The sequence below is a fragment of the Talpa europaea genome (genome assembly GCF_964194135.1).
Source record: "Talpa europaea genome assembly, chromosome: 15".
In the NCBI taxonomy this organism is placed as follows: Eukaryota; Metazoa; Chordata; class Mammalia; order Eulipotyphla; family Talpidae; genus Talpa; species Talpa europaea.
Window position 1 is genome coordinate 51893814 of NC_140083.1, and position 13837 is coordinate 51907650.

Consider the following 13837-nt stretch of genomic DNA (forward strand, 5'->3'; position numbering starts at 1 on the left):
TGGGCTGCTTTTGCACCGTCCTCTGAGCCCTTCCTTCTGATCTGTCAGGACAGGTTCCTGGAAGACCACAGGGAAAGGAGGTGCGCCCCGTCAAACTCTGCACCCTAAACACAAAGAGCATGGACGGCCGGGCAAGCCCATCCCTTCATGGCTGCTTTCACCGTCACAACACACTCTGGCTTTTTAGTTGTTAAACCTACAGCGTATAAGTTCCTTAACACCTCCTAATAACCCTCATCTCCAAAAATGAAATGTGTTCTCTCAGCTTTCATCGCTAGTTTCCTGCTCACCTCCCCTTTGGGCTGAGATGGCTGTGGCCCCGGTGCCAGGAAAGGGCCTGTTCCTTTCCCTCCCGATCTTAGACGAGACCTGATTTTAGTGTGGGTTCCCTGTCCCTTCCCCCCACCCTCCTCTTCCATGGACTTTTATGCAGATTATTAACAAAATATGCAAAGAGAACGCCATAGTCCCTCCAAATCTTGCCCTTTCAGCTGTTGGACTTATAGATTGGCCACTTCTACAATCCAGCGCGTCCGGCCTTGCCATCTGCTCCGCTGCTGCCTTCCTCACGGCACTGCGTGGGCCCCGCTGTGCCTTCAGTTCTCTGCACTGGGAACCACCGTTTTCAGCATCTTCCCCTTTGTATTGCGGGTGTGCCGGTTACCATGTGCAGTGAATCCACTCCGCAATCTCACTTCCTCCCACATTTTCCCAGCTTGTTTTTTGAGGCTCCCCTTGACTACCACCCCGAGTAGCCTGCTCCCAGACTCATTTTTCCATTTTGAATTCATCATTCCCTTACCCGAAAGGTGATAAATAGTCCTGCAGAGTTTATAATTCCAAAATTGTAACTGTCTTGACCTAGAGGGACACCCCAGTGGGCCATTTTTTTTTTTAACCTTTTCCTCCACTGTTCTCCCACTTACCAGTCAGTTCCCATCCAGCTGCATTACTCTCCTTCAGGACTCCAGGTTCTCACGCTTCCATTTGGAAGCCCCAGAATCCTCAGCGACTGAACTCCTCTGCTCTCTCATAGACCCAGACCCAGTGCCAGCATTTCAGGCGCCTTCTCTGCCGTCACTAACCAGAAGCGAACATGGGCTCCTGAGCTCCGCAGTTACATCACACCTAACTGTACAGAATTAGACGTGCTTTTGGTGCTCTGTCTCCTTTGTTGGTTGCTATACTAGGTCCTATTGTAGGAAGCACAGGAATCTTATGATGGAGTAGACACAGGCCTACACTAGTTTCCCTTCTCAGCTCTGTGATCTCGTTCAAGTTCCCTTTCACCCTGAACTACTCTCCCCTCATCTGGAAAGTGGGGAATATGGTGCCCTTTATGAGGATTTAGTGGGTGTAAGATCACGTACACCAAACTCTCCAGCTCCATGCTTAGCTGAGAGTAAGCCCTCGATAACATGCTAATTTTTCCTTGAGAGACGCAAATTCATGTCTTACCTACTTTTGGCTTCTTTAATATGTATTGGGGTCACCCATAAATACTTGCTTAATGAAGGACTTGCCTGTAAGTCACCTCCGAGTTGACATTGTCTCTGTATTTGCGCGGCTTGTAACCTATAAAAGGAAGAAAGCAAGTAAGTGCTAAACTGATATATTTGGTAGACAAACACCTGAGGCACTAATTCCAAGCTACTCCAAATTTTTCTGCATGGAGGGTGCCATTGGTGTGGCGTGGATATGCTCATTGGGGTGTCAGCCAAATATCAGGAGGCACAAGTCTTCCAGAGCTCAAATTTATTAAAATATTTGAGAGACCAGTTATGTAAAATAAGCTAAAAGTAAATTTCAGTGGTGGTTTTCAATGATAACAGAATGTTGTAAAGTAGAAGGAATTTAGTGTGAGCATTTAAAATAGAAACTTTTTTAAGCATTGAAACGAGATCTGAGGCAGTCTAAGCTGCTAATCCTGTGACCTCAGTTGCATGAAGGGCTCTCTACTGTCTGCCCCTAAGGGACCTTCATTAGAAATAGGTGTGTCCAAGCCTGGCATTACATAGCACATATATCTGATACATAGCAGACTTAAGAGCCAGCACAGGAATGGTTTAAACAGTCGGGATACCTCAGAGTTGCATTCATAGGTTATAAAGTAATTGTGATTGATGTAGAAATGGTCCTTGGAAGAGCAAGGTGTTAAGTTTGGTCCAGACTCGTGCTGCAGAGGCTGCGGATTGCTTCATAGTGAGGTGCTTAACCCCTTGCACCACCAGTTCAATCCCTGGCCTGCCAGAGAGAAACCCACATGGCGAGGCAGACCTCTCCTATCTCACCCGCTTCTCCCCTTAGCTGTATATTTTGGTACATCTGCCTGTTCTGTTCCCCACTCTGTCTCTGGTGGATCCTCTCACCCCCCACATCTCTGGCCTGTACCCCAGCTCTTGTATGCATAAATAAATAAATCTTCAAAAAAAAAAAGTTTGCTCTAGAGAGAGTATCAAATGATGTGAAGACAAAGGAGAGACACCCCCCCCACCCCCGCCGCCCCACCATCATAGGAGAGAATTGCATCCAGGAGAGTGCTGAGTGACACCCTTAGGAGACAGGTTTGGTGAGAGGCACTGTGAGCAGATGGGCCATCCTAGCCTTGGAGGCAGTGACTGGATATTGAGAGTTAGAGCTCAGAAAACAGTTACTGGTGATCCAGAAGGCAGTCACAATAGGGTGATGATGAGCAGAAGCAGTAAGCACTGAAGCAAACATCTCCAGTGTTCATATTAATTATTAATTTTGAAATACCAGAGGCACAATAGCATTACCAGGTCTGGACAAAAGAGCAAAACAGAGAAAGGATTTGATATTAGGGCTGAATTTCTATCATGAGGATAGTCAGCTTCTTAGAATTAATGGTCGTAATAGGTGGTATAGTAGGAGATGAAGGCTCTATTCTCTCGGTGGACTAGCCTGATACTTCTGCATTACATCATTCATTGCTCGGGTCACTAAGTGAGCACCTGCTATGTGACAGGGTACCGCAGCGAGCAAAAGTAGTCAAAACATGCTGCCCTTGTGGGAGCTTTTTCTCCTACTGACACAGAATATCAAATGATAACAGGGGCTCTGGAGAAAAACATGGCAGAGATGAGGGGTGGGGAATGCTGGGTGTGCTGCGAGGTGCCCTTACCTTGCTCACACGTAGATAGGAAAACAACGTATGTGCTGTCATCATCTTTTCCTGGAAAGTCTGTGTTGAACACACAAAGCTCCTTCCCTTAGTCACCTCCTCCAATACCCTGGATTCCTGTGCTGAGCATTTTTGTGTCATTTCAACGAACAGATTTATTTCTTGACCTCTCTGGAATTTCCAGCTTCTTACCTAACATCCCAACTCTGTTGTTCTGTGGCCATCTTAAATTGAGCACCTCCCAAATCAAATATAACCTCCCTCCAAAAGCTCTACCTTCTCTTTCTGCCTCTTGCTGTAAGGATACTATCATAAACTCCACCATTCAAGACAGAAAATGCAGTCATGCATGAGTCCTCCTAAATCTGTGCCTCTAATTGGAAGACATGCCCTCGTCTATTTTCATTCCAGAATTCCTCTGCAGTCTCTCGCTCATTTATCCCGTTATTCTGTCAACTTTAGTTTTCCACATGCTGAAACTACCGGATGCCAGTAACACAAAATAAATCTGACAGTGAACGGGTAGAACCACGCATGTTTTCCCCACAAACTGGGCACAGCTAGGGTCCGCACGCTTGGCTGTGTCCCTGGGCGTGAGTGGCGGCCGTGCCAGAGCCAGGTTTTGAAGATGGACTCCTATAAGGAAAATAAGAGATTGGGTGGCACATAGAGTTTCCCATGGTGTGTCAGGGGACCAGTGAGAGTTCAGAGCCACCCCTGGGAAGGCACACAGAGCAGATGGCTGGAGCACACGTCTGTGGAGGGCTGGCTGGGACCCCATGAACAGAGGTGAAGGGGGGGGGGTCTTGAGAAATGATTTTTGATGACTTTGACATGCCAGAAGCTATCCAGGTGGATTTATCCATTTAGCAGCTGGAAATAGAACTGCAGGTGAGAAGAAAGGTCCGTACTGGGGACAAAGATGGGAAATCATGGGCATGAGAATGGTTAAAACCCTGGGTGAGCAGTGAAGCTTGGAAAGCAGGGTCCAGTGCCGAGGAAAGCCACCCACTTCCCTGTTCACAGCCTGCTCCACGGCTGACATCTCCCTGGACTCTCCACCCCCAGCCTCTTCTCCACCTGCTCTCCCTCTAAATCCTGCCCAGATCTCACTAAAAGCTCAGCTCCAAATATGCTCAGTTCCGCTCAGAAGCCTTCGAATAAAGCACCAGCCCCTCAGCTTTGCCTTTGCAGCTCTTGGTTTCAGCCAAAGGGTCCTTTGCATCATCATTCTGAAGGTCCCCATTGGCCACACTATAGGAATCCACATTCTCCCAGTCATCTGCTTTCTTCTTTAGCTCTGCGGGATCATTTCCTCTGCTGAGAAAGCAAAAGAACTGGAATTTAGAATCAAAGATTTTCATTGAAATACTGGTTCGTTTTCCCACTAACTAGAGGTGTCAACTTGAGCACTTTATTGAATCCCTCTGAATAGGTCTCCTTACGTGATAAAAAGTTAGACTGGATCTTTAGAGTTAGCAGCATAATAAAAATTAAAAATTAAAGTACTTTTTATTACCATCCATCTCTTTTCCACTCGCCACAATCACATCTCAGGGTCAGCCAGTTAACAATTTAAGCCTCTTTGAATCCTTTCAAAATGTACCTGCTCAGAGTTCATTCTGCCCTGCTCTCTGCATCCTTGGCAGCTTATACCACCTCAGAATATATATAACACAGTTATCTGTTTTCTCTACCATATTATGGGGGAATTGATAGTAGACATTATTTTTATAGCCTTCTATACCTTGCAATTGGTGGGAAATTGCTTGAATTGATTTCTGGGGAAATTTTTTTTTTTTTTTGGTAATAGCTCTATTGAGATATAAATTACATACCTTACAACTAACTCTCCCACTTAAAGTGTGCAGTCCAGTGGTTTTTAGTATGCTCACTGTGGTGCGTCAGTCATCACAACCAATTTTGGAATATTTTCATTGTCTACCAAAGAAACCAGTACTCTTCAGTAATCACCATCACCAACCCTGGCCTTCTGCCCTCCTCTGCCCTCCTCAGATCTATTTTCTACCTCTGCTGATTTGTCTTTTCTGGACATTTCCTGTAAGTGGAATCCTAATACGTGGTTTCTGTGCTATGTGTGTCTTGTGTGTCTATATCTAGCAGTGAAATTGCTAATTCATGTGGTAGCTACATTTAGCTTTTTGAAGAACTGCCCAACTATCTTCCAAAGTAGCTATACTATTTTTACATTGTCATCAGTAGCATATGAAAGTTCACTTTACCCACACCATCACCAACACTTATTACTATCTGGTTTTGATTATAGCCATTCTAGTGGAATATTTTTTGAGAGAAATCTTCTTAATTCATTCAGGCTTAATTTAGTATCTTATTCAGTGCCAGCTCTACCCCCGACACCCTTCTAAGCTAGGGGAACCATCAGCGAAAGACTAGCATGGCTGCCGCGGACATGCAATAAGTCATATGCAGTGTCAGTCCTTACCTAGATTCCAGGTAAAACCATCTCTTCTCTTCTGCTGGCTAGCAGACAGACTTTTCTTACTGTCTTCTTTACCTGAAATTTGTAATCCAGTTTAACAGTGTTGCTAAGACTCCTTTCAGTCTTCTAGGAGGTGATCAGCACCAAGACAGTGACGGCGAATGTCAGCAAAAGGGAAAACACAGCTGGTAGGATTAAATAGGGTGATCAAGTCAAGCTACATGGAGAAGGTGAGCTGTAATCAAGAGCTACCAGAGAAAGGAAAGTGGAGAGTAGAGAAAGCCACCAACCCAACGTCCCTGAAACCAGTATTGGTGTGCAAGGACCAGAAAGGAGGCCTATGTGGCCAGATGAGTCAGCAGTGAGAGGACAATGGAAGAGAGGATCAGATCACCTAGGGCCTAGCTAATAGGTACTGCAAGGGGCATGCTTTCACTCAGCTCCACGGTTTATCTGAAATTCTAGCTCGATGGGGCCCCTGTATTTTACTTGGCACCCCTATTCACAGGCCATCACAGGGACTCTGAGCTTTACTCTGAGGGGGTGAGGAACCCCTGCAGGGTTTGAAACACAGAAGACACACCATCGTTCTTAAGTTTTGCAAACATTAGCCTGGTTTCTATGTTGAGAAGAGGCCACAGAGAATGAAGGTGGGAACAGGAGCAGAGAGGCTCTTACAGTGATCCAGAGGAGAGGCCATAACACTCAGGATGGTGGCAGTGGAGGAGAGATGGTGATGCTGGAGTCCAAGGAATTTCAACTGAGACTGGCTCGAAGGAGAGGGAGATTCAGGACTGGCTTGCTTTGGCTCGAACCACTGGAAGAAGGGAATGGCCATGGAAAGAGGACTGTGAGTGGAGCAAGCTTGTGGAAGAGGATTAGATTTATTTGGGGTGTGCCGAGCTGATGATAGGTCAAATAGGTTGAGGCATAACCCCTCAGCCAACTAAGTTTTATGGTATTTTCCATTAAAATATTCAATAATAGCATTTTAAAAGTGACCCCTTCATTCAGAACAGTTTTTCCTACTGTGCTTTGTATCTTACTACTTGAAGGGTCTTCTGTAAGACCCTGATACATACCTGACTGGCGGAATTGTTGCGGTTTTTCTTAATATGCTTAGGAGAAGAGCAGCCAGGTTTGGAATTCCGTTTCCTGGTTTCTTCTCCAGTATCTGAGCTGCAAAACCAGACTGGATCTCCACAGCCCATTTTCCTGGCAGTCTAATTCATTTTTCCATCAATGTTTTACTTCTCCATTCATTTCCTTTCATCCACTCTTCAACCTTTGAGAGAAGAGTCTAACTACTCAAATCCTCTCCTCAGTTGTCCTTCCAGGGGCTGAAAATGTGCCCTGGAAAGTGAGCAGACTGTCCTCTCCCCAAAATGCCTGCCCGCGATGACCTGCAGGGCCCTTGGGCTCCCAGCCCTGCCTGCACCCACCACCGTCCTGCCAGCGAGCTGGCCTGGCAGATTACGAGCGATTCTGAACAGAAGACTCTCAGCTGCCTTCCTTCATTTTACCCATGTTTCCGGACAAATGGCTTAATTTTCCTTCTATCTTGATTAGCAAGTGTGTATTTTCTTGCGCAGTCACTGTGATTTCTTTTTTCTTAGATGTGTAGTTTAGTTTAACGTAATGATTGTGATGTGACTATCTTAAATTGTTAGTTGGGAAGAAATTTATAAATTCTTGCCGTTCTTATGGAGGCCTTGTGTACCATGTTTTAAATGCTAGTATTTTTAACTGGCGCATGCTTACAGAAAGCCTTTCTTTTACAATAATGATTGCATTTTGTTGGCACGGCTGACGGGTGCTGGTGAAGTGACAAGCTACATCTGCTGTGCCTCCTATGTTTTGCAGGACTCGAGAGGGACAAGTTCGATAATAAGACTGTTTCATTTGAGGAGCACATCAAGTCAGAACACAATATGTGGCACTATCTGTACTTCCTTGTCCTGGTGAAGGTCAAAGACCCCACAGAGTACACTGGGCCCGAGAGCTACGTGGCTCAGATGATTGTGGTGAGTGGCCAGGGCATTCTTGCTGTGCCCATTGTGTGTTGTGACCTCTGCCTTTCTCCTCCCTCACGTGCAGGAGAGCTGGGAAGTCCCAGCAGCTGTTTAGTTCACTTGTATACAGGACTGAAGAACCCCTACATGGTTGCTGCTGGCTGATTTCTTGGTGATACAAGCCCAGGCTGTCATGCGTGTGAGGTGATGCCACTGAAGGGTTCTCTGTGCTGTGACTCCTCAGTCCTGCCTATGACCCTTTGACCTCATGCTCCCTGTCAACCTGAAACTTGCCCACTGGCAAATGTGAACAGGAGATTCCCACTCATAAATGTCTTGAATTTCAGATTCAAGAGTTTAAGAAATTAAATTGTGTCTGGGAAGAATAGAATGCCCCATGTCTGCGGAGAGCATTTGGACAGACTTATCGAGGTTGTGATGCTTTCGCGGGCATCCTGCCATGTCCAGATGCTTATGTTTCCTCCTGAAGGCCAGTCGCCTTGCACAGAGGGCATTGTTGTCCATGATTTGAATTTTTTTTTCTGTTTCACTAAGATTAAAACTAACTTACTGAAGGGAAGTCAGAATTACAGCTTGTTCACACATGATATGCCACGAGGGAGTATCATGCCCCCACGAAGGCAGCATGTAATATACATTCTTCTATTCTTATAATAAACATAGCTGCATACTGGATTTCTTTCCTCAAAAATCATGCTACAAAACCATAACTGTTTGAGAATGAGACCTTAGAAGACTCAGGAACCCTCCCCACAAGGGCAACATAATACTGAGTCAGTACAAGTGCGCAGGAGGTTGGAGAGCCAGGTGTCGCTGGCTGTGTGTCCTGCCCTCTAGCATGACTTGGGAAGGCAGCAGGTACTCAGTTGAGCCACCTAGTAATAAGTTAATAATGCAGGAGTTTACCTTATAGGACAATATTTATATGCCCACAGAAGAGCTGCATGTAAATTGAATTTTTATAATTATTTTCCATGTTTCTTTTATTATTGACTTACCTCCTAGTTTTTTTTCTCTACATTCTGTATTTAATGTAGGGCAGGATCTTTTCATGTTTCTTTTTCTCCACTTTCCTTTTCTGCCTTCTCACCCTTTGAAATTAGGAACAATGGTAATCACTTTAAGAATGTGAATTCATTATTTATACATTCTTGATCTCAAGATGCTTGGAGCCCATTTCTATGAAATATTTTGTTTCTGCTTTCTGAGGGGAAAACATTGAAGCATGACATTTAAATACTTTATCAAAGTTAGAGTTCCTTTTGTCAATATGCATTTATCGGACACCATGATGTCCCTGGATTTAGGTTTCAGGGACTATACTGAAGAGTGTCACACATTTCTCCTCTGCTAAGGCAATCTGGAGAGGCTTCAGTACAAGGAGGGGAGAGAGAGAGAGAGAGAGAGAGAGAGAGAGAGAGAGAGAGAGAGAGAGAGAGAGAGAGAGAATACGTGCACATACATGGTGTGTGAGAGAGAGAAGTGGCAAGATACCACACAAGATAGAATTTGTATAGACAGCATCTCTGCTGGATAAGAGCAAGTTCTGTAAGGGGAGCAGCCTGAAAATTCAGACCCTGAGGGAATAGCTCATTGCCTACTTTCGTTCACATAGTCCACTTGTAAGGAAGCTTTTGGAGAGGACAAGAAAAGTAGGTTATACTTTTAAGTAATTAATATCACTGTTTGGATGTTATTTCATCAAAAATGGAAAGCCACTGAAGGTTTTAACTAAAGGACTATTGTTGCTGGTTTGGAGAAGGGAAAGATGAAGTCAGGGGTGATGTTTGGCAATTGATTAGGGTTGGGGAACATGGGGGAAGGTGCAAGCATATCATGTGCGAATAAATATCTCATTGTACCCTGGTTATGTAGAATGTGGTGTTTTGGTTTCAGAAATTCTTTGTTTTGGAGGAGAAACTGGTCAGAGAAGAACACTTGTTGATTCTTAAATGACATTGGAAGCAGAGTCATAAAGTAGGAGGGACTCTGTGTGAGTGAGCTTTAGAGCCAGAAAGATCTGGGATCAATCTTGGCCCCATTGCTAATTTGCTTGTGTTCTTGGATAGTTAATTGAGTCTACCTAAGCCTCTGCCTCTTCATCTAAAAATGGAGAAAATGCTGCATCACTCATAGACAGACAGATTCAGAAAACGAAAAGCAAAATGGCACTAGCAAGCTCTCATAAAAGTCAAAACCCAACCATATGCTGTTTACAAAAAAAAACTCACTTTAAAAACTATAAAGACCAAATATAGCCTAAAGTGAAGGGATGGAAAATGGTATTCCAAGCCAGTGGAAAATTGTTAAAAGCAGGGGCCACTATAATTACATTAGATTGAATAGAGTTCCAGCCAGAAAGGTAACCAGAGGCAAAGATGGACATTATGTAATGATAGAGGAATCAATACAATGGGAAGACATAAAATGTAGTAATATATGTGCAATGAAACATAAGAGCAAATGTTAACAGAACTAAATGGAGACATTATAATACTTAAAGGACGTTTACTCCCCACTCACAGCAATTCACAGACCACCCAGGCAGAAAATCAACAAGGAAACAATACCCTTAAGTGACAAATCAGATGAGATGAATTTAATATTTACAGAGCATACCACCCTAGAACAACAGAATACACACTCTTTTCAAGTACTTATGAAACATACTTAAGGATAGACTATATGTTGGGATACAAAACAAATCTCAATTTATGAAGGTTGAAATCATATCAAGCATCTTTTTTGGATCTCAGAGGTTTGAAACATCAACCAAAAGTAGAAAGAGGGGGAAGCTACAAATTGTGAAGAACAAACAAATATGCTACTGAACAACTATTGGGTCAACATGGAAATCAAAGATGAAATTTAAAAAATACCTGGAGAGAAATGAGAATGAAGAAATAACTTGTTAGAACCTATAGGACAAAAAGAAAAAAAAAAGAAAGTCTATTAAGTCTATTACAATTCGGACCTGCTTCAGAAAACAGTAGAATCACAAATTAAAAAAACCTAGGTTTACATCTTTTATGGTACTAGGTTAAAAAATAGAAGTCAGTAGAAGGAATAATAAAAATTAGAGCAGAAATAAGTGAAAGAGATAAAAAAAAAAAGTTCAGGAAACAGATGAAATCAACAACTGATTCTTTGAAAAAAATTAACAAAGTAGATAAACTTTGACCAGGCTCACAAAAGGAGAAAAAAATTAAATAAAAGCAGAATCAAAACCAGAGAAATTAGACTAAGGAAATACAAAGGATATACAAAGGATCATAAGAGGAGTGTCATGAACAATTATATGGTAACAAATTTCCAGAGGAAATGCACAAATTCTTAGAAACATACACCATTCTAAAAGGGTATCAGGGAAAAAATAGAAAATGTGAGCAGACCAAAATGGAAACAGTAATCAAAAGGTTTCCCCAAAACAAAAGCCCAATTACTGAATTTATATGTCTTTAGCAGAAAAAAAAACAACCTGTTTTTATCAAACTCTTCCAAAAAATTAAAAAATTAAAAAGGAAAAAACATATCCTATAAAGCCAACCTTAGCCTGATTGTGAAATCAGACAAGGACATCACCAGGGGAAAAAAAAAAAAAAAGGAAGAAAATTCTGGGCCAAAATGATTAATATAGATGCAAAAATTCAACAGTACATTAAAAGAATCATATACTATGATCAAGTGGGATTTATTCTAGGAATGCAAGGATGGTTCAACATATGCAAATTAATAAATGCCAAATCAACCAAAAGAAGTACAAAAATCAGTAATTTCAATAGATGCAGAAAAAGCATTTGATGAGACTTAATATCCTTCTGTGATAAAACACCTCAACATCATAAAAGCCACATGTTATATAACAACCATGCCTGTTTTCACCATGCTACTTAATGGTGAAAAACAGGAAGCATTTCCTCTGAGATCAAGAACAAGAAAGGAATGTCCACTCTTTTCATCATCATTGAAAATGGTATTAAAATAATAGGACAAGACAAAGATTTTTAAAAAGGAATCCAAATTTAAAAGGAGGAAACTATTATTTATTGCAGGTGACTACCTACAGAAAAACAGTAATTAAGCAGAATGAACATACAGGAAAACAATCCCATTTATAATCACTTCAAAAAGAATTAAATATCTTGGAATAAATTTAACCACAAAAGTGAAAAACCTGTATACAGAAAACTATGAAATATGTTGAAAGAAATAGAAGACTCAAAAAGATGGAAAAAATTAACACCTTTAAAATGACTATATTATTTAAAGCAGTACATAGATGCAGTATAATCCCTATCAAAATCCCAATGACATTCTGCACAAAAATGCAACAAAAAAACATGAAATGTACACAGAATCACAGAAGATTCTAAATCACACACACATATAAATGGATTTTCAGTGTTGAACTTAATGTAGTATTTACGCATGCTGATTTTTAATGATGAGCACCTGAATCTTATATACTGCTGTAATATAGTATCATGTCAATAAAAATAAATGAGATTATGTGAAATCAAACAGCTTCTGCACAGTAAACGAGACCATTATTAAAATTAAAAAGGCAGCCTCCTGAATGGGAGAAGGAATTTGCAACAATATATCAATGAAGGGGTTAATATCCAAAATATATAATGAATTCATGCAACTCAACAACAAACATACAACCCAATTTAAAAATGGGGCAGAGGATCCAAATAGGTACTTCTGCAAAGATAGAAATGGCCATCCGAAACACCAGAAGATGTTCTTCATCATTTAGCATCAGGGAAGTGCAAATCCACACCACTACCTAGCACCTGTTAAAATATTATCAAAAAGTCAAGAAACAATAAATATGGTGAGGATGTGCAGGTAAAGGAATCTTTGTGTACTGTAGGAGGGAAAGTAAATTGGTGCAGTCACCATGGATAACAATGTAGACATTCCCCAAAACAGAACTACCATTTTATCCAGCAACCCCACCCTTGGGTATTTACCTGATGAATATGAAACTTTTCTTCAATTATGAACTCCTGTGTTCATTGCATTACCCTTCACCATAGCATGATTTGGAGCAACCTAGTGCCCAGCGACGGATGATTAGATAAAGATGTGGTTTATATACACAATGAAATACTACTCAGTTATAAAAAAGGTGAAATTGTGCTATTTGCAACAACATAGATGGAACTGGAGTTATATTATAACTTATAAGGAGAAAGACAAATACTGTATAATGCCATTCATGTGGAATGTAAAGAAACAAAGCAAACAACAACAAAAAAAAAACCAAAACAAATCTTAGGGTTTAACAACAGAATAGTGGCTTCTAGAGGTGGAGAGGGTGAGCAGGTGGGTGGAGCATGTCGAGTGGGTGAATTGAATGGTGGTGGATGGTAATGAGGTCTTTAGTGTGAGTGTGGTGTGGCTTATATAGTTGTCAAATGTGAAGCTGTGCACCTGCAGATGATAGAGTGTTGTAAGTTAGCATTACCTCAGCAAGCAAGAGAGAAAAAATGAAAGGAGAGGAGGAAGAAAACATTTTTGATCCAAAACAACAACACAGAAGAGACAGAACAAGCAAAACCTTCAGATTTTGTAGTAAAGAAATCAACAGGTGACCAGACTGTTGAGAACATGCGGCCTGTCTTTAGCTTTAACCGTGAACCCAGCATTTTCCAGGCACTTGTAATTGAAATTGTAAGTTTCCACGTACTTACCATGACTGTCCAGCCTGAAGGGTGAAGAGCTCACAGCTTCTCTCAGCACAAAAAGCCGCCTTCTTGTTCACATGGTCACATCCCTGAGAACAGGCACTGTCCTCAATTTCCACGACCAGGAGAAAGCAGCATGATATTAAACTTAGGACAGATGGAAACAAAGGGGCATTTGAACGGCAGGTTACTCACTAAAATTAGCTTTTTTTGAAAACATCTATAAATCTACCTGGTGAACCCAACTCAGAACATCTATTACTCCCAGTTGTGTGGCGCTCCTGGCTGTGTATTACAATCCCCGGGGGAGAGCACAGAGCAAACGAAGTGCTCCTGCACCTAAATTCAGACTGTTTCTCCAAATCAGAGGGTGCTACGCTTAAGTAGAAGGAAGTTTCTCAGATACCTTCCTACTAGCTTTACTCTTAGTCCTTCAAAACCAGGCCAGTTCCCAAGTTGACTTAGGTCCTTGTTTATCAGTAGTGCTCTGGAAGCTATATTATAA

General features: G+C 41.9%; 1 protein-coding gene across 4 annotated transcripts in view; it reads left to right on the top strand.

The window, feature by feature from the left end:
- ITPR2 (inositol 1,4,5-trisphosphate receptor type 2) overlaps window positions 1–13837 on the top strand; it is a gene marked incomplete at both ends in the record, with an annotated part of 472402 nt that overhangs the window by 411449 nt on the left and 47116 nt on the right. For all 4 annotated transcript variants that reach the window (XM_084254830.1, XM_084254833.1, XM_084254831.1 and 1 more), the window contains one exon: window positions 7467–7627. In XM_084254830.1, the coding sequence (XP_084110956.1) occupies window positions 7467–7627 (161 nt within the window). The remainder of the gene's footprint in view (window positions 1–7466; window positions 7628–13837) is intronic.